The sequence below is a fragment of the Pithys albifrons genome, chromosome 4 (genome assembly GCF_047495875.1).
Source record: "Pithys albifrons albifrons isolate INPA30051 chromosome 4, PitAlb_v1, whole genome shotgun sequence".
NCBI lineage: Eukaryota > Metazoa > Chordata > Aves > Passeriformes > Thamnophilidae > Pithys > Pithys albifrons.
In genome coordinates, this window is record NC_092461.1 from 17,232,010 (window position 1) to 17,253,652 (window position 21,643).

The 21,643-nt window shown below is 42.0% G+C and overlaps 1 protein-coding gene across 6 annotated transcripts; it reads left to right on the forward strand.

The window, feature by feature from the left end:
• Positions 1-480: 480 nt before the first annotated feature.
• BAG1 (BAG cochaperone 1) lies at positions 481-21,174 on the forward strand. 6 transcript variants are annotated; one of them, XR_011697682.1, is made up of 8 exons: positions 501-585; positions 5,422-5,550; positions 5,702-5,784; positions 6,474-6,587; positions 7,079-7,186; positions 15,556-15,618; positions 17,826-18,310; positions 20,874-21,174. XR_011697682.1 is itself a non-coding variant. In XM_071553563.1 (8 exons), exons 1-7 carry the CDS (start codon positions 543-545, stop codon positions 18,299-18,301), a joined length of 606 nt encoding a protein of 201 aa, XP_071409664.1. In that variant the 5' UTR covers positions 501-542; the 3' UTR covers positions 18,302-18,310; positions 20,874-21,174. The 6 variants fall into 6 exon arrangements, 4 of the variants coding, with proteins under 4 accessions (XP_071409666.1, XP_071409664.1, XP_071409663.1 ...); XR_011697683.1 differs by lacking the exon at positions 20,874-21,174 and adding an exon at positions 15,953-16,128 and having other exon boundaries at positions 17,826-17,910; XM_071553563.1 differs by having other exon boundaries at positions 18,236-18,310.
• The last annotated feature ends 469 nt before the right edge of the window (positions 21,175-21,643 follow it).

Here is a 21,643-nt window from a genome sequence, read left to right on the forward strand (position 1 = left end):
AAGGCGGGATTATCGGCGCTCCCAGCGTAAAGTCTGCCCGAGCGGAGTCTGGATCAGATCCCCACAGCATCCCAGGTGGGAAACAAACACTCGGTGTCCGCCCGGCTTTGCCTCGGCTGCTGCGGGGGGGACAGCGATCCGGGCAGAGCGGGAACAGCATTCCCGTGTTCCTGCTGGCGGGGGGGACAGCGATCCGGGCAGAGCGGGAACAGCATTCCCGTGTTCCTGGTGCGGGGGGACGCGATCCGGGCAGGCCGGGAACGGCACTTCCGTGTTCCTGCTGCGGAGAGCAGCGATCCGAGCAGGCCGGGAACAGCATTCCCGTGTTCCCGGTGCGGGGGGGCGCAATCTGGGCAGAGCGGGAACAGCATTCCCGTGTTCTTGGTGCGGGGGGGGCCGCGATCCAGGCAGGCCAGGATCAGCAGTCCCGTGTTCCTGCTGCGGGGGCGGCGATCCGCAGGCCGGGAACAGCATTCCTGTGTTCCTGGTGCGGAAGTGACGCGCCGCGGGCGGCGCCGCGAACGGTGCCTGTGCCGGGCGAGATGGCGGCGCCCGGAGCGCCGGTGACCGTGACCGTCACGTACAGTAAGCGCCGCGGACGGGGGCTATTCCCGGGCCGGCTCCGGGAGCTGTTCCCGGGCCAGCTCCGGGCGCTGCGGGGGCTGTTCCCGGGCCGGCTCCGAGCGCTGCGAGGGCTCCCCCCGGTCCGGCTCCGGGGGCTGCGGGGCGGGAGGGCCGCGGCCGCCCCGGAGAAGGGGCGAGCGGGGAGCGGCCGGGGCCGCCTCGGCCTCAGCGGGCACGACGCGGCCCCCGCGGCCTGGTCTCCGTCCCGGCTGGTGCCCTCAGGTGTCGCCGGCCGCAGGTTCCCAGCGCTCTCCCAGCTGGATCGCAGGCGTGGAGCTGCTGGAGCGGGGCAGTGCTGGCAGGGACAGGGCGGCCGGACCCACAGCGCGCAGAGCAGGGGCCGTGCGGGGCAGCGGCAGGGCCGGGGCTGGAGATCTCCGTTACGGGGAGAGGCTGAGGTAGCTGGACCTGACTGAGAGGAGACCTCGTCAATGTGTGTAAATGTCTACAGGGGGGATGCCAAAAAGGAATCCAGGCGCTTCTCGGTGGTGCCAAGCAGTAGGACAAGAAGCAATGGAGAGAAAGTGATGCACAGGAAATTCAACCTAAGTATGAAGAAGAACGTCTTTACTGTGCAAATGACCATGCCCTGGAACAGATTGATCAGAGAGGTTGTGGAGTCTCCATCCTGGAGATAGCTAAGAACCATCTGGACACAGTCCTGTGCCAGGTGCTCTGGGATGACCCTGCCTGAGCAGGGAGGTTGGATCCAGGTGACCCACTGTGGTGCCTTCCAAACTGACCCGTTATGTGATGCTGTTGTTTTGGTAGTATCCTCATTTAGATGCAACATATTGCTGAAGTCAGCACTGTGCCTTAGAGGCAGGTGCTGCCCCATAGGCTTTCTTCGTTTGTTAATAAATGCTTGGATGTTTGCAGCTAGTGAGTGGGCTGCAAAACTGCAACAGAGAGTTTCTTCATTGTGATAGCAGGTGGGTGCTGACCTGATGGAATAGGTCACTCAAAGGCAAGCTGACATGGTTGGGCTTTTCTTCCTCAAAAAGAGGAGGGAGAAGAAGGTGGAAGGGAAGACCAGCTTACATGTGCAAGTAAATACAAAAAGTTACTGCAAAGAGATGAGAATAGCCTGGACTCCACAGTATGTAAGATGGAAACACCATGGCTAAATGAAGTGAATCCAAGTGAGACAGGAGGAATGAGGAAGACAGTAAGGTATTAAATCAGCTGGGTTTTGTTGGTTTTTAAAATTATTTAATAATAAATTCTGCCTCTCTTCCCTTTGCACTATGTTGGTGGCATTCTTTCCATCTTTAGAGTTTTTTTCTGCTTGCTCTTTGGTGTTTCTAAATGGTTACATTATTTTGTTAAAATGTTTCCTTTATCACCTGGTATTATTTAAGAGTCTTTGGTGAGGAACTTTGCAGAATAATGTTTGAATGGTCATGATTCATGTGCTCATTGATGCCTTTGGAGGCAGAGTTTGGTCTGAGGGGTTTTCATTTGCAAAGATGTCAATAACTAATTGTATTGACATATTTATAATTCCATCATCTTCCTCTTTGCCAGCAGTCCTCTTATCTGAGAATGTTTTTTTCTTTCCAGTTGTTCTCTTGTCTGATAATTGCTTTGTTAGTAATAAATAGCAAATAGAAGCCATTGCTCACCTTGGGCTTCTGCTGTCTGGTTTATGCCTGCTGCTCTCAGGTGCTGGTTTAACACTTTGCACAAACATTTTTAGTAAAGTTTTGCATGCATGAGTGAAAGTGGGGAGAGATGCAAATTATGGTTGAGAAACAGAATGGCAGTAGACGCACATGTATCAGTTCACAATCTGCAAGTGTGGTGGGTTGGCCCTGGCTGGATCCAGGTGCCCACCAAAGCTGCTCTGTCACTCTCCTCCTCTGCTGTACAGGGGAGAGAAAATGTAACAAAAGGCTTGTGGGCTGAGATAAACGCAGGGAAGGATTGCTTACCAGGTACTGTCATGGGCAAAATAGACTCAGCTTGGAGAAATGTAGTTTATTAATGTTCAAATCAGAGGACAATGATGAGAACTAAAGGAAGAAAACTCACCTTTTGCCACCCCTCCTTTTCTGGGCTTAACTTTCCTCACAAATTCTTCAACTCCTGTCCCTGGAGCAGTGCAGGGGAAGGGGGGCTGCAGTCAGTTCATCACACTCTCTGCTGCTCCTTCTTCCTCAGGGGGAGGACTCCTCACGCTCTTCCCCTGCTCCAGCATGGGTCCCTCCCATGGATTGCAGTCCTTCAGGAACAGGCTGCTCCACTGTGGGTCCCCACAGGGTCAAGCCCTGCCAGCAAATCAGCTCCAGCGTGGGCTCCTCTCCTCATGGGGCCACAGGTCCTCTCAGGAGCCAGCTCCAGTGCAGGCTTCCCAAAGGGGCCACAGCCTCCCTTGGACATCCACCTGCTCTGCCGTGGAATCCTCCATGGGCTGCCCCAGGGTGTGGCAATGCATTCTCAACACATGGCTTGGAGAATGTCATGCCAGAAATGGATGGATGAAGAAAATACGCCAGCCACTGAGAATGCTTTAACAACTGATGGTTTTAATGTGGTTTAAATTTACTAAATGTAAAAACTGCATAGTCATTGCTTCTTCTTCCCATAAACCCCTGCCAGGCCAGGGAGCTCGGAGAACAGTGACCTCATATTTCCTGTAACCCCCTCCCACTGAATGTAAATCCCCTTACTCCTATTGGCACAAATCCAGACTTCCCTCTTGTCCCTTATTGGTGAATTTGTATCCCTCCAAAGTCCATATAAACCTGTATCCCTGATTAAACTTCCTCTTTGTTCCTGCCTTCACTGGTGGTCCCTGTGTGTCCTTTCTGGGAGCTCTCAGAGACCACATGGTTGGGGTGAGCATAGAGCACACACTTTCTCCTAGGTTAATGGACTAATAATCCAGGACCAGGAGAGATTCCATATCATTGCAGATTCCTTCAGCACACAGTATAACCAGGCTACAAGAAACCAACCCTCATACCAGGGTCTCTCTCCCACCATGGACCTCCATGGGCTGCAGGGGGGCAGCTGCTGTGCCTGGAGCACCTCCTGCCCATCCTTCTCCACTGACCTTGGTGTCTGCAGGGCTGTTTCCCTCATGTATTCTGCTTTTCTCTGGCTGCAGTTTCTGATGCACAGGTTTGTTTTCCTGCCTTCTTTAAGCACATTATCGCAGAGGAGCTTCCACCGTGTCCGAGGGGCTCGGCCTTGGCCGGCAGTGGGTCTGCCCTGGCACCGGCTGGGGTTGGCTCTGCACGACCTGGGGGAAACTTCCTGCAGACTCTCACAGAAGGCCTGCTGTACTCCCCGACTACCAAAACGTTGCCATGCAAATCCAATACAGCAAGAAAATGAAGTGATCTGTTATTTAAATTTATTTAGGCTTTTCTTAAAAAAGTACTTAGGAATTTTGCAGCAGTGGTTACTTTAAAATAGCACCGTCATTTACTGAAGCAAACTGATAAGCCGTGATACCAGTTCTAACCCGAGTTACTTTTTATGCTGATTTCACTGTGCTGTGAATTAACAGTAAAATTTCTTGTTATAGTCTGCCCAAAGTGGTGCTCATAGTTTGTCATTAAACTGGTTCTGTTGTTAGACAAGCTTCATCTGTTCTTTTCCTCAGTTAATGTTTGGTGTTCTTTGTGAACTGCTCACAGGCACAGCCCATATACAAAGCAGTTGTATATATCATAGCAACCTTTTGAAATAAATGGAGGTTGTGTTTTGTGGTTTTTTTTCCCCCAAATCAAATTGGGAAGAAGGTCTGTTTATGGAAAATGCTTAGGTGAGGGGGGCATAATGTGATTTGAAGCTTAAAATCGTCTTAGAATTAACAACTATTGGTGGAGCGTTACAGTTTTTGAGGCCACGGCGTCACTTGCTATGTGACTGTGGGAGGCTGGAGTAAATTAAAATCAATGTTTATAGCACTATTCTTTGTCAAAGATATGTGCACTTTAAATTGGTGACATGAGAATAGTTTTCTTTCTGGTATTTGCTCAGGGTTTTTCTGTTCCTGCAGAGTTAGAAATGCCTGTCTTGATTTCCCATGTGGCCAGTGGTGGTTGATTCCTGTGGGTGCTCTCAGACTGACAGATCCTAAGTGCGTGGGAGCACAGGGTTATAGAAGGGGTTTGTTGCAAAGCAGAGATTAATAGGCATGCTCCTTTTTTAATTCCTCCTCTTCGCATGCAAGTAATCAGAATAGGATGCTCTGTAAGTGGAAGGTGACAAGTAAGATGGGACTTCTCAAAGTGGTTAAGGCTGCTTATCAGTAGTCTTGTGGAGAAATAGTTTTTGGACTGTGAGAATTCTCTCTGGTTGGTGATGGAGGTGACACAGGGTAGACATTGATTGCTTGTTTTTCACATATGAAGAGTAGGGAGCAAAGGAAGTGATAAATTGTCTCAGATACCAAAAGACTCATGCCATTAAAAGTTCCTACAAGTAGGAAGTGGGATACATCAGGAAGGTGTGGGCTTTCATGCTTCAGCTTGTGAGATGTCTGAACACCATCTGTACTCTAAAAAAAGAAATAGGGAGTAATATTTATGAGGAGCATTAGGCCGGTAAAATACAACGAGTCAAACTTTTCAGGTTATTACTAAGTAAACCAACATTTTCAGCTGAGGTCAGTCACTCCAAGAGGAAGGAAGTACAATAGAATCATTTGGTTGAAAAATATGATTGTACATGAGAATCAGTGATTTGAGAACTTTCTGCATTAATGGAAATAAATATTAGAAATGGATTCTCTGTGATGTTTTCTAGGTAACAAGTATTGCTGTTACTCTGTTTTTCTGTTAGGTAATGAAAAACACAGTATTCAAGTTGCTTCTCAACAAGCAGACGGTGAACCTACACTACAAGACATGGCTGTACTTATTGAACAAGTCACTGGAGTTCCAGTTCCTTTTCAGAAACTGATATACAAAGGTAACTTATAAATCTGCAACATTTCCTGTAGATGATGACCTTCCATCTTAGTCACTTTCAGGTGCTCATGTTTTGAATGTCTTGAAAATTACACTCTTATGCCACTAACTGTACTTCAGCTGGTTTTTTTCCTCTCTTGTTTTTTATTTAGGAAAGTCTCTGAAAGAATTGGAACAACCATTATCAGCTCTTGGTGTTAAAAATGGTTGCAAAGTCATGTTGATTGGGAAAAGGGTAAGTGTTGCCTTTGGATTTGTTTCTTAAATTACCGTTGTTTTTGTCAGTAAGTCAGCTGCTGAATACAGAAACAGGTTACAACATTAACCTAATTTTGTATACCTACCCACAGAGTTGAGTTCAGTCTCAAGTTACACTGCAAATAACCACAGTTTGTACATTTCTGAAATTAGGTTATTGACTTGCTTCTGCTTTACATTATTGACAAGACTCTGCCTAATCTGTTGTCAGTGCTCGTGAACCTTCTGTGCATGTTATTTTTCTGGTTCAAAAAAACCTGCCCCAACTGTAGCCACTGAGTCTGCTGGGTTATTTCTGGTGAAAGGACTTGTGTCTGGCTTTGCCAAGTAGAGGACAAGGTAATAATCTCGTGATGTAAATGTTACCTCTACTTTAAAAATGCTTCGTTAACAAAAAGAAAAAAATGTTTGCACTTTTCCTTTTTCTCTTCAATTTAATCTCATTTAACGTGTTTATATACAGTGCTTTTCTAACAGTGTTTGTAATTAACCCTTGGAAGAAGCTTATTTGATAGGTATTCTCAAATATTAAAAGAATAGGCACAGTGTAGTTTGTAAACCATCAGAAGCCTTTTGGTCTGTATTGCTGCTGCATCTGCTGCTCTTTAGCTGCATCATGTATCCATTTTTTCTATAGTTGTGAATATTGTACTTTTGAATACACAGAATAGTCCAGAAGAAGAGGCTGAATTAAAGAAGTTAAAAGATTTGGAGAAGTCAGTGGAGCAAATAGCTAATAAGTTAGAGGAAGTTAATAAAGAGTTCACAAGTATCCAGAAGGTATGCCAGTTTTGTATCACTTCATATCTTTGCAAAACAGTTTTGTAGTTATATGTATTAAAATAACCCCAAACAAAACAGTTTAAAATAGTGTTCAGTAAAAGGCTGTCCCTTCTAACTGTCTGAGAGGCTTGTATAAGTCTTAGTGAATTTCAAGTGCTATTTATGAGTTAGCAAGATAGAGGCATGGCAGTGTTTGGAAAAAGGTAAATTTTGTTTCCTATGGCATAAATTATATTCTTTTTAGCTGAAGAAACATAAAGAGTTCTCTTAAAGTAAAAAAAAAATCTAGCTGTTTATCTTTTAAGTAAACCTAGCAGATCTTACATTTAGCATGTCAAGGACTGATAGAAACCAGATTGAGATTGGAATCCCTCCCATTCTTGAAACTATGGAACTAGTAAACAATGATTTCTGCTGTTATGGATTGGCAGGTTTTCTAAGCTGAGTATTCTGTAGGGTATGGGATAATTTTGTTTTGTCTTCCTCAGGGATTTTTAGCAAAGGATCTCCAAGCAGAAGCACTAAAACAGCTGGACAAGAGGATAAAAGGAACTGCAGAGCAATTCATGAAGACCCTGGAACAGATTGATGCCATTGTAAGTAGTAACCACAGAAGAGGGTCAAATTCCAACAGAAACTTGCTGTTAAGAATGTATCTTTCTTATAATCTATTTGATATTCTAACATACCAGAAATTTTATTTTTGCTTTGAAAATTAGTTAATCCATTTGCTCATTTTTTTTCTTTACTATCCAGTTCTTGTCCCTGTATGTCTCCAAAAGACTGTTTGGCAGCCTCTCATTCTAACTGGTGACATTAATGCCTGTGTATGCTTTCCATTCTATAGAAGAGCTTCATTTGGGGCAGCAGTCTGTTAGGACTAAATGAAATGGGTATCCTTTACTCAAGCTTTGTTCTTTTAGTTTGCCTTGGCAAACTTTGATGGTAGCAGTAAAGGTCTGGGGAAAAAACCCAATGAGACACACTTCATATTCTGTATTGCACAGGAACAAGGAGGTTCTGCAGACTGAAGAATGTTCTGGTCAGTCACATGTGGACTGACAGTACTTTTGTGTGAGGCGCCTGCACACTGAGGGCTGGATTATTTCTTTGGAATGTACTGGGGTGTATCAAAGTGCTTCACACTCATTAACGGACTGCAACCTTGCAATGCATTTCCAGAGTATAATATATCTTCCTGTGTCATGGAGTAGCTGAGAGCTAGATGAGAATAAGGGACTTGTCCAGAGATAAACAGAAGATTGTCACATCCAGAGTATTTCCTTATTCTGTTTCTCTGTCTGCTGGTCATTCTTTGTAAGCTCCATTATATAATTCTGTTGGATATCATGGTCACAATGTCATGCTCTGAAGGGAAAATGCTGCTTTTCTGTGGTATTGATGTCTTTGGGTCTACTTGGTACAGTGACCTTTTATTAGATTTTTTTCAGAAAGATGCTGTGCAAATGCCCATAACTGGTGAAACAAATGTAGTTTAATTGGTGGACACTTTGAAAAAGTTGAGCAGCAGACTGAATCACAGAGTAATAACTTGAATTGGCCATCATCAAGTGCTATACAATATGGGTGTGTTCCTAGGAACAGTGGGAAGTTCACTGACTTACCTCCTGCTTTTGTATTGTGCATCTTTAGTGGTAACCTAGTCTTTGGTGCTTGTTATAGCCAACAGTTCTTAAATACCTTTTTTTTTAATTGCTATATGCTAAGTATGTTAAAGTATTAACATTTCTCCTTCTTTTTCTACCTCTTATAATGGAAAATATTGTGCTGAAAGTTCTTGAATGCTGTTAGATGGACAGACTTCATATACCTGCTTTCCTTTTCGAAGTGGCAGATTTACGATGTGTTATCATGACAATGTCAGTAAGGTGACAACTGTCACAATTGGATGGGATTAAAGCTCATTTCTGACCCCTTAAATTTCTGAGACCAAATCCTATTTGGAAAAAAAGTCAGTACTTGTATGCAGGTGGGCAGTTCTGCAACCCAGCAAGCAGCATTGTAGAACCATTTCATTGCTTCCTGATGAATCCAAACTGAATTTGCCAAGTTTACTTTTGATTCTGTTATTTTTATATGGTTTAAACAGAAGGCATGCTACAATCTATCTTCTTATCCAAAATACTCTAAATTGTACTGGACAAGGGACTTTATAAAGTTTAGTACCAGATTTTAGAAGACATAACCTAGTGAATTCATGTTTAGATTTGGGAAATAATGGAGTCCCTGTGCTGCAGTTTTGTTTCTTGTGAAAGTGGAGCAGCCAGAGTTAAAACTAATTATAATTACTGTCTTTGAAAATTCTAACAGTTGTTTGTTACTCTGTTGTATAAGAGCCAATGACATTGATAAGCCTTATTTTCTTAAAGAAATAAATGAGAATTTTCATTATCAATGATTGAAGTTACATACTTACTCATTTTAATATACAAAGCTGGCTGTGGGGTTTGTCATGAAAACTGGGCTTCTGTAAAATCTTGCAGATGATGTCCATGTAGGTGGGTGGAATCCTAAAATGTAGGTGTTCATTGCACTAGTATTAACACCAGATCAGATGAGCAGCCACCAGCCTACTGAGGCAGTTCTTGGCTGTACTGCAGTTGTGCAGTGTATGGAAGCAGCAATACAAAATGTTAATGAGGTGTGTGTATCAACAGTAAATGGGTTCCACTGAAGTAAAAAATGGTAAATAGAAATGCTAAGCAGTACAGATTCCAGAAAGTATTTTTTCTGTATCTTAGAACTGGTTATACAGTATTTCATGTTCTTTTTGGTAGCCAAGTGAAAAGCAAAAGTTCAGACAAATCCGTAAAATGCTGTTGAACATGTAGAGGTGCTACTGATTCAATCAACAATATGTTAAAAAATTAAAAGGGGAAAAACGTGACTGAATTAGAAGAATGGAACATACCAGCAAGCTCACACTAAAAATGTTCTAGTTTTCTTTTCTTTGGTAGAATAATTGTGAAAGCTCATTAAACTGTCTTATCTGTCGTGTGTCATTTGGATCACTCAAAACTATATAGCTTGATGCAAAATGAGGTTTGGATGGTTACAGACAGCTAGGGGTGAGAAATTCTGCATATTGTTTCAGTCTCTTACTGTTAGCAGACAAACCCGTTAACTAGAAGAGCTGAGTTTGAAACTAATACTCATTTTTGCTAGATTCTGTGTTCAACAACTGAATTTAAAAGAAGATATTTGAGAAGTGGAGAAGGAAGTTTGTAGTCTTACAGTATTGGGATGTGAGAGAAAAAATAGTGTTGTCACTGCCAGAGGTGTGAAAGAAAAGTCTTGAAGGGACTTTTCTAAAGCTGAAGGAGCATTGTCATGTGAAAGAGCAGATTTTCTCAAACCCTTTGTGTTTGATTAATCTGTCAGTGCCCCAGCTTAGCCAAGACCCTTGTGCCCAACCAGTCTGCCCCCATCCAGTTATGGGCACCCTTCACTGAGAAGTCCTCTGGATTGGAGAGAGTTCAACTTACCTGTTCAGGGTCACATGCAGACAGAAATACCCCCCTCCTGGGTATCCACACCTTTAACTGGTCTATTGGCACCTCAGGAAAGATCCATGGATGAACATCAACAGCATGAGAGACACCCCCAGCCGGGTCTCCACAGTGAAATATGTTACCCACTGCTGGCAACTGACCCTTGAAGGACTAACAGTTTATGGAATAACAGTCTTTATTAATATAAGAGAAAATTGTGACAGTTTAAGGTTTGAGGTTTGCCAGTGATAGTATCTGGCTACAAAAATGTATTCAAAGCAATATACTAGCAAGCTCTTATGCCCAGCCAAAGGTAGCTGGAGATAATCATTCAGCTCACATGGAGTGTGGTTCTTTGCTGGGGAGAGGACAGACTTAGCCCCTCACCTAATCCCAGAAGTTACAGTGGAGTCTTTCCTGTCTTTACCACATTTTTAATTTATGTGATACAAATTTTTACATTTAGGTGGAGCTAGAGTGACTCTAGTCATACATTATGCTCAGTAGGGAATGGTCATACCTTGGATAGGTAACATCAGTACTAGAGGTGACCTTTTGGAGGGAAGTGTGCATTTGTGATCTTGCCACAGTTGCTGGTTCAACAGCAAGGAATCTTTTTTCTCTGTTGGTTTCCAGCTGCTTTGGGGCTTATCAGCTACAAAGTAGCACCAACTTTCCCCTCTTGCAAGGATTTCAAGGGAGCCTGGCCCTGGTGTCTCAGTCCTTCACCCTCTGTCTAGGCCCCCTTAGCATATACTGTGGGAATTTGGGCATGCTGACCACATTCTGTCCAGAGAGTAGCAAATGCATTTTCTCCATGTAATTTTCCATGTTGTTACAACTGGGTTGGTAACTTTCCACCATGCACCATCCACCATTTCATCCCCCCCTTAGCCTGCATGCTGACTACAGTTTATATAACTTTCCCATTTTCTTTAATTTTACCCTGGGTCTTTTGCGCACAAGCATAAAAATACTGTCATCGTTCAGTAGGGGAGAATTCTTAGTGACCACTTCTGCACTGACAAAGGCTGCCATTTAAAGAAGATGCTTGGATGTCTATTTGGATAAAAAAGACTAAGTGTGAACATAATGTGCTTATCCAATTTACCAATTTATTTAACAGTAAGTTAAAAAGAAGTGAAAGGCCAGTAATCAATAAAAGCAGCACATTAAAATACTATTATTTGTTTGGATTTTTGAAAGTATCTAATGGAAAAGCTTTTTATTAGGTGGATGAGGTATCACGAAAAATCCCTTTTTGCAACTGTGTAACATTGTTGCCATGTGTAGCAGAGTGACTTCTATTATTTTTTTAAAGAAATTTGTAAACAAACCCAGAATGTTTCTAGCTATTACTGCTAGTGACAGCTAGTATTGGAGATTGCCTGTGTTAATAATGGTGTCCCTTTGGTTCTGATAAGATAGCCATAAATAATAAATTTTACTAGGATTTGTTTTGTTTATTATCTGACTACATTGCTATAAAGTAGATTCAGACATCAGATAGTACCTACTGAGATCTATGGTTTGGGAATGAAAAGTGGAGAACAAAGACGTGGTGGCAACACTAAACTTAAAAAGTGTTATTGAAAGTACTCTCAAAAAATGGAACTTGTGCAGAGCTTAAGGTGATATTCTGTGGAAAAGGAGGTGGTTTTATTAAGAGATCAGCTGGGGGAGGTGAAAGTAATGACAAGAGGCCATATTCTTAAGAAGCAGTGCTCAAGGAGAAATGATGGGTTCCGAGCCAAAAGAACACTCAAGAGTAGACAGGATGTAGAGGCAGGAAAATGCACATTTTTGTTACTGTGTAAATGGTGATTGGTTTTAAGTATTTCTTGTATAGAGCATGAGTGTTGTGCATACAAAAGATGAGTCTTTGACACTGGAATGTGTCTGTGTCTGCAGTGCATCTTGCTGGTTGATCTGCAGGGTGAGAACTCTTGAAGAGATGTGGTTAAGCACCTCTGAATTCAGTGGTGTGGGGGTGGTGCAGAGCCACTGCTGACAGTGGGACATGGGCTTTGCCTCTGGGTGGCTGGGACAAGGATGAAGAATCTGTGCCCTGGAGTTGTACAGAAGTTGCTGGGGTGAAGCCAGCACTGCAATCCCTTTTGATACTGTAAGACCCTACAGAACAAGGACTGTGAGACTGGAGCAGGGTTTTGCCACAGAAAGTGCAGTGCAAAGAGGAGACCTGCTGTAAAAGTGACAATATGCTGTGCAGTTGAAAGCTACATACTAATCCTAACTCCTGCTCTGCAACCAATACTGGCACCAAAATGTTGATTTGGCAAGAGTTTTGTGTAAGTACTGCCTAGGCTTAAGCTACTCCTTCTTTAATTAAATTTGATTTTAATTAAATATAGAAATGTTACTGTGACTTAAGGTTTATTGTCAACTTCACCTGTTAAACTGAATAGTTGGACAGTGTATTCCTGGAGAGGAGACATAAAGTGACTAAGGTAAAACAGATTGTGAGACTTAATTTAATGTTAAAATTTGTAAACTTTCCTTATTTTATTGCAAAACGTGTTTTAAGTAGCTTGATAAGTTAGTACATTTAAGCCTTTCAATTCCGTACCTCTGCCAAGGGAATTGCAAGGTGTGATTTAAAAAAGCAGCAAATCAGCTGTGGGGGTGTGCAAGCAAACACAGGAGTTTGCACACACAGATGATGTAATTAAAAAGATCAGTTATGAAATACGGTGTCAGAAATAGTCTGAATCTTTCCTACACTCAGATTTTAAAATTTCTGCTAGTTACTAATATCTGTTTTAGAAACAGACTTTGTGTGATGAGTCCAACTGGAGTTCCCTGTCTGCTGTTGAAAGTAAATTTAGGCCTATTCAGATAATTGTTTGTTAATTTCCTATTTCAGGTTGGCAGGAATGCTTGGATAGGCCTGAATCTCTGTCAATAAATACAGCCTTAAATAAGTACTTAGCAAAGGGAGATGGGCAGTGTAACTGAGTTAGTGCATAATTTCACTTTATAAATTGGTTATTAAGAATTCCAAGTATGGAAAACTTCAAGGCACAGGAGAATTTTGTGACAGCAAGATAACATCTTCATTTTCTGGCATGAATCGGACATTAGTATTTAGGCCTAACAGAACTTTTTTCCTTCAGGCTTTTACATATAAGTCAAAATAGATTACTCTCTATGTTAAATGTTTCTTGTTATGTTTTTTTACTTTTAAATGTGAATTGTGTTGTTGAAAATCAGGGGACAAGTAGGAATGTTTTCTTGTGTGGTTACAGGGTTCTGTATCTAAAATGCATTCAAATAGCTCATATAAATAACTTCATAATATTTTTTTACTTTATTTTTCTGCCTGTGACAAGGGCAAGAGGCTGCCTTTTTCTCTGTGAACTAGAACTGGTGTTTGCAGTGAATTCACCCACAGCTTCAAACTAACTTCTCAATTGTTTTGTAATGTCTTTGGAGCATTCAGTTTGTGAAAGAAAAGCATGTAGTGCAACCTTTTCAGAGTGTCCTGTATATTGGGAGAAGTTGTGCAGGTTTAGCATGCTGTGCAAGGGCTTATTGCAGTACACAGTACTAGAAAATACACTTGGTAAAAAGCAAAGTAGCCTCCAAAATGTATGTATGTGTGTATGGCCAAACTTCGCAACCGAAGATTTGGGGAGGGCTCTCCCCACGTGCGTGTGCCCTTCCAGCCTGCACAGTGGAGTTTTTAGGTGAGGCACAGCATGCGCAGAACTGGCCCCACTGTTTAAGTCCTGAGGTCCATCTGCCACGGCCGAGTGAGCTTGGACAGTGACAGTGAAGTCCCCAGGACTGTCACAGCACCCGGTACTAACTGGGGCTGACCCTTCTGAGCATCCGAGATCTGATGGGATGGGATGGCAGGGAGGCATTGAACTGCCAGGGTACGGTCCCCACTGAGACTCAAACTCAGGTCCTTGGGATTCGGAGTCCGGAGTGCTCTCCTTTACATCACGGGATCGCCCTCCTCCAAAATAAACAATTTAAAAAAGCTATGCTTTGGAAAATGGACAGATGCCACCTAGTAAAAAAGGAGTTTTCATTTTAGGCAGAAGATTCCTTCCTCTTACCCATCATCCAAAAGCAAATCAACAAACCAAAAAACCTCTCCCTGGGAAGAGGTTAGTGTAGTAGTAGTAGTAGTTACTTCCACTTTCAACTTCCATACTCTCCTAGGAGACAAGAAGCAGCATTGGGCATTCCTTCTTCCATCTGAGTGAGAGGAATTTTAAATCTGAAGTTGATGTAGAATTAAAATCACAAAATCATGGAATAGTTTGGGTTGGAAGAGACCTTTAAAGGCCATCTAGTCAGACCTCCTTGTAATGCCATTTCATGACTCCAGTCCTGGGTTCATCCCACCAAGTTTCAGGAGGGGAAATGAGATTGTGGCTTTCTACCCACCCACTGTGCTGTCAGGAACCAAGCGTGAAACTCCACTGAAATGCCTCAAAGGTGTTACAGAGTGTTCCTCCAGGAAGGTAACCCGGCTGACAGGCCAGCCGCAGTGCCTCACACCGTGTGCATCATGGGCAACAAGCAGGAGGAGTAGAAACCATTTGTCTGAACAATAAAATAGCACCTTTTTTTGTTTTGTGATTGTTACAGAAGTGGGGCTTCCCAGTGGGGCTCACATTTTTACTGAAATGGGAAACCTCTACTGATCTGGAGTTAGGGTGGAAAATTAATGGTGTACGAGCAAGAAACTCCAAGAATTTTATGCATCTTCAGCAGTGAGAGCACAGTGTTTGTAAGAATGTTCACATAAACTCTATATAATGGTAATCATCTGTACAGGTCTTTTACCTCTTAAAAAAAAAGTCATAAAGCTGGGCGCCATTCCCCAGCAACACCCCAGATTCAACCAGCTCAAAAAGGACACAGCATGTAACACTTGCGAGGATGACATACAAGAATATGTTGGGTGGTAGGAGTACAGAAAATTACACAGTTTGAATTAAAAAGCTGACAAGAGTGTAACACTTCACATCTGTTCCCTTCCATGAGTCCGCTGCAGAGATGATCAGATGTACAGCTTTAACAGAGTGGCAATGTCTGCATTAGTGATGATATAGTCTCATGATGGCCAGTGATTGAGTTAATGTATTTGTAAGAAAAGAGTTCACGTTACAGTGTCTGAAAAGCTCAACAGAACAGTTAATATACAACATGGTAGAAAGTGAGTGTGGTGTACTGCTGTATGTTTCCTAAAGACAAGTGATAAGTTTGCTAGCTCAGTTCTTTGCAGTCAGCATGCCTGACATTTTTATGACTTTTTCTTATAAATTCTTTCCTGTGCAATCATCCTCACTGAGCACACATGGCATTTTCAGGATGCCTGTTCAAAGGATTCTTTGGCAATTTCTGGTTTTGCTGTAAGTCTAATATGTTAATTTCAACATTAAGCTGCATGAACTTGTTTGTTTATTTTACTGCAGAATCTGCCAGAGAATTTCAGTGATTGCAAACTGAAAAAGAAGGGCTTGGTGAAGAGGGTTCAGGTGAGTTTTCTTAGTTTGTTTTTGGTGATTTTTTTTTCCTTTTTATTTTTCCCCATTAATGCTGGGCACTTGTACACAAGTTTCTTAAAATGAGCTGTTAGATTTTTTCAGTGTTTGTTCTTACATTGGTATTTCTTATGACCTCTCTTTGAGAGGTGTTTAATACTTTATAAAACAGAAGACAACAATACAGATTTTCATAGTTCATGCTGGTTTCAGATGATGTTTGCCATTTACATTAGTGGTTGGCCTTATGGCTACCTGATGATGTAAAGTAATTCTGGTAACTTGTAAGGAAAACAGGATTGACTGATCATTCTTCCTTTTTTGGAAGGACTGGAGTAATGACTTTGGGCACAAGGATGCAGTCAACTGTAACTCCTGCTGACCTACTCCTGACTTTGCCAGAGGTGTTCTTTGGAAAATTTAGCTTCCATTGCAATGTACCAACTTTCTGTGGAGAGCAGGTCTTTAAAATAAAATCTGGACAGAAGAGCAGCTGTGCTGGAGGCAAGGGCTTAAGTTGCTTTGCTGTTGTATGATGCTTATAAATTCCTAGGCATTGTTTCCTTACAGACCTTGAACTGATGGTTTGTTAATAAATACAGGAATTGAACTCCCTCCAGTCAAACTTTCATAAGTGAATGGTAATGCTACTTGTATTACTGGTTTTATTTGCATTGTGCAAGCTTCATTCCCAGGTTAGGCTCCTAAAAATTGTTTGTGGAAGTACCTTCCATTCATATATGGAACTAAAAGATCTTATATTTTACAGTAACCTTATTAAATACTTCCCATTGATTTTTCACAAGTTTTTTTAAAATAGCCATCTATTTTAGAGGAAAGCCTACCAAAAAGTACTTTGTAGTAGAAATGGTTTTAGTTATAGCTTTAGGGACAAAGCACTTTGCACTCAGTTATTGAGATAAGTTCAGACAATACAAATTGAAATGAAGGTGGTTGCTGGTGTAGCTGTGTTATGTGAGGCTCTGAACATGCTCCTGATTCCATGTGCCCAACCAAAGCAGCAAAACTGCAATAGACTGATGGCTATAAACTTTGTGGCAAGCTACTAGACCTCCACTCTTGGGTGAAGTTACAACAGAAATAAGTGGGGCTTTGTGTAAGAACTGCTGTTAAAGCATAAAACAGACTCTGTTGAGCAGAGATCAGAATTGTTGATGTGCTTTTATAGGCACAGTCTTCTGCAACTGTAGGTTATGAACCCTTTGAGGACTCCTTTAGGAGTTTCAGACCAGAACAGTCAACAACAGTTTGTTTTTCCAGAGCAAGAACAAGAAAACAGTGGCAAGTTATGCTAATTACTCTAGTGTTCATGAAAGCAAGGGGGAGCTATTACCTACCTTCTGTTGCTGGCAGTCATGTGTCTTCCAGGATGGGGAAATAAGTGTAAAACACTTGGAGCCAGCAACTGCAGTTGTTACCACCTTGACTTTTTCATCCCTCCGGTCCTTACAGTCAAGGGATTGGTTGGAAATAGATGGTTCAAAACAGTGTCATGGTTGAGAAACATTCACCTGGCACAACAGTTTGCTCCTCTGGAGAGAAAATGGTTACTAAGTGTCATTTTAATGTAAATCTCGTGAAATGTCTGGTTTGACTGTTAGAGTCTGGTGCAGACATAGCAAAAGTAAGTGCAAGACATGAATATCTAGTGGGAGAATCTTCTCAGAAACTGCAGTGTACTCACATATCGTAGGATTGGCCTAAAACCATTTGGCATAAATGCTACTTGCTGATAAAGAGGAAGATTCAGTGGTGCCCTGTAGTCCTGAGAAATAGAAGACGTCTTAGTTCAATGAAAGTTCGTTTTAGATCTGAGTAGGTTTGTCACTCCCGCCCTTGGCCTCTGAAGTACGTGGTTTGGAAAGGAGCTTAAAAGTCAACATGACTGAAAAGAAGCACTAATTTCTCTGAACCTCTGTTTTTGATTGTTGTTTATGAACTGTGGACCAACTGAAGGTACTTCAGAGGCAGGACTGGCATGCTATTGCCTTGCCAAATGTCATGCTTCTCTCAGGTTCTGGGTAAACATAATTGTGACTAAGCTATGATCAGAACAACTGGAAGGTGGTTATTGAGTTGGCACCTTCAAATTCATAATAGAGTGCAGTTTCTGTTCTTCAGAAGCATCTGCCATTGCTAAATTGCATATCCAGTAACATTTGTTTATTTCTTATTCTCAGGTTTTTCTTGCCCAGTGTGATACCATTGAAGGAAATATTGGTCAAGAAATGGACAAACTACAGTCAAAGAATTTGGCATTGGCAGAATGAGGCATCGCCTTACATAATTAGGAAACATAATTGCTCTATGAGCAAGAAGAAAAGTTTGCTCTTTGTTTTGGAGCACATATCCAGCTTCCTTTCTTTTTTAAACCCAGTCTGTTAGACTGGTACCAGTCAATCATTTCTTGCTGGTTCTCTTCTTTGCCGCTTGGTTAGAACGATTATTTTGAAAAGAAAATCCTGAAGAATGGTAGAACTAATCCTTGTGATGAATTGTATATCTTATGGACGAATGTTTAGTTAAACTAAGTTATGAAGTTTTTGATGATGGGCAATTTTGTCTGATATATCTTTGAATTTATTTACAGCTCAAATCAAAGAAGGTCTATAATCGTACAAGTGCCGTAAGTTGCAGTTGTAGGACTTCAGCTTGATTGAAAAAGGTAAACTGAGACAACATCTGGGAAAGCTGAACATTCTCGTAGACAGTTCAGAGCAATAAAAACCCCTACGCATTTGTATCTACTTAATGTTTGTATGCATTTATAAATATAAGAAAGCTTGACTATAAGGGAGCCGTACCTATTTTAGCCTTAAATTGTCATAATAAATGGAATGTACTGTAACACGTATGGTACTTCATTTTGAGTGGTGCTTTAAGTTGTTACTGAGCTCCTTGATACAGATGTACGTTTTTTACATAGACTTCTGATGTACTGTGGTTTTTATAGATTATTTGTATTTCTATTATTTGTGTTCTGTCTTGAGTTATGGTGGGAAATGAATTGAGATTCCTCATGCTGCTCAAATACCAAGGGTTCAGTTCAAGCAAGGGGTAACTAAGGAGCTATATTGAAAGGGTTTTTAATGCTTTTTTCTGATTTTACTGAGTTCATGATGCTATATTCAATGGAAAAATGCAGTGATTATTTCTATGTTAATGCAATCAGTGAATTTTTATAATGTGTTGCACAGTGACACAGCTTTATTTTAGCAATGCCATCTGTCTGAGGGTTATGACTGGTTCTCACAGTCAGGTATGTGCCGTGCCTCACCTTCTCTGTTCATTGAAAAAGCAGCTTTTGCAGGAGATGGGAACTTTGAGTGGTGCAACCAACTTTGCAGTTGTGGGTCAGAGGCTGCAAGGTGTGTCAGCCTGTAGCTAAACGTAACTAGTAGGAGTTCCTTTTTCACTGATGCTTCTGGTTGGTAGGTCAGTCATACATGCAGCAGCTGGTGAAGTAGTGACAGGTCAGGAGCCTCTTTCTATGGGAAAAATAAAGCTCTTTCATCCCAAAAGAGTCACACTGAGAATGTTTGGAAATGGCCCTTAGGTGGTAGTGAGCCTTTATCTGTATGTTTTAAGGTTAGCTGTCCTTTCAAGATAAAAATAGGAAATGTATGTAAAAAGATCTTAACTTCTAATAAGTTATGAAAATTAAATAATATCTAAAGTATTATTAAAGTATTATCTTTGATGTTTGTAATTGGAGGAGCATTTTTTTTAGTGAAAAATGCCATTGGGCAAATGAAGTGATAGCCCTGCATTACACAGGGTCACTTGTATTCTAAAAATGCTGGTTGACCATACCAAGATTTGATTTGCCATGTTTTTTACTGTTAACCAGTTATTTCAAGCTTGTATTTTTTTCCTTATGAAATTCTCTTATCAGCATCTGTGGAGGATTTCGTTGTCTAAACTCTTATCCATCATGTCAGGAAATGGTATCGTAGGACTGTGGAAGTTTTTTTCCTAGGCTACGAGTCTGGGCATGATACATTTTTCCAGCACATTAAGGTTAAGAAGAAGAAGGGTTGGCTGTAGCTGTTCTTGTGAAGCCCTGCCTGGCCTGTTACTGCTCCTGGACCAGATTCAGCTGACTCTTAAACCACCAGCAACACTTGCCTAATTCAGGGAATGCAGAATCATCCGCTTTCCTATAATGGAAAGGATCCTCAGCCTCCCAAATGTAGGTTATCTAATGCATTCAGCTTTCATAGGTGCATGTAAAATAAGCAAAATATCTCTTGTGCCCACAAAGAGAACTGGGAGCTGGGAGTGGTCATGGTTAGGACTGCGTCCATTTCTGCTGTTCTTTTGTGTTTCTCTCACTTGGGTGAGAACACTTAAGGCTGCAGGCAGACATCATCTTCCCAGCACATCTTCCCAGAAACTGCTGCTTCTTGAGATGGGCTTATGTGAATATATCCTCAGCCTGTCTCAGAGCAAGGTGAATTAACTTTAGGATGTTCCATAGCAGATCTTTCGATGATCTGGTACTTTGAGGCAAAGAGAGTGATGGTGAACCTCTCCCACCAGCACATCTATATTCAGCAGAGTGTGGGATGTCCTGAACAGAACTTTCCTTACAGTGGTAACTTCTGGGATCCCTTTGATTTCTGGGACAAAAGTATGTGTATGAAGACCAACTTCTGCAGTATAAATTTTTTTGTCTTCCAAGTATAAAAAGGAGTTGATTTGTTTTGGAAAACAGATGGTTGTGTTTAGATTTATCTAAGACATTCTAGAGTGAATTGACTTTTCTACTTAGTTTTGGAAGAGGAGTCCTACACTTTTTTTGTCATAATAGCCTTAAATTTCTGTAAAAGCAAAGTTTTGTGCTTTTGAAAAGTGCAGCAGACTACAATTGTGGGAGGAAGGGGAAGGAAGAGGAGATTTTAAATATTCTTTAGAATTTGTAAATATAGATCTCAATCAAGCTTAAGCTATACTCTACTGATTCTGTAGTCCAGGTGTACTGTGGTACCTGATTTGCTACTGAATCATTTCCTCACCCCAACCACCTGCCCTGATCATGTCCAAACAGAAGTTACTCCCTTTTGCCTTAGTTGCACTTATCCCATCGTCTTCCTCCAGTTGCTGTGTTGCTCTGGCTGTGTTTACACACCTTGGACTTGCCATCTGGGCAAAGTGTACCACAAGGTTTGTCCTTTATGAAAATGGAAATCAAGTTACATGCTCCCTTGGCCCGTTTTCTTCCCCAGATCCCATGGGCTGGTGTGAGACGAACCACATTCAGGGAGCTGTGGAGTCGAGCCATGGGATGGGTTGTTCTCTGGAAACAGCATGAAATCAGTGGCATCCTCTGTGACCAAGGCCTCTAATGTCACTGTAAACCTGGAGCAACACTTTTGGACTTCTAATGGACATGCATGGTTCAGAGGGGAGTACTTGACCGTGGAACTTGGCACTAGATTTATAATTTTTTTCTTGTTAACTTACTTTATTGTACTATCTACTATCATAAATGAAAAGGTGACAATAAAATAAGGAAAGTTCTCCGCTGCCCGTGGTCATGTTGCAGTCACTAAACTGTATTTAGCAGGGAATGTGCTCCATGTCCGTGGGACCAGCTGCAGGTGTGGGGCCTCCTGAAGGGCTCTGTGATCCGGGGCCTGGAATGTTCGGGGATTGGCAAAAAACCAAAGCTTAAATGAAAGCTGGTGGTCTGTATTGTTTTTTTTGTTTTGTTTTGTTTTGTTTTACAGCACTTTTCGCAGTTACGATGCACACAGAGGGTCTGGAAAAGATTGCTCAGGGCTGTTGTGGAGTCTCCCTCACTGGAGATACCCAGGAACCGTCTGGACGCAAAATCCTGTGCCGTGTGCTCTGGGATGACCCTGCCTGGGCAGGGAGGTTGGACGGGATGCGGTGCTGTGGTCCCTTCCAGCCTGACCCGTTCTGTGGTTTCTGGATATGGGGATGCACAGAACGTACCGCGTATTGTTTTCCACTTGCCCAGTGGTCGAGGGGT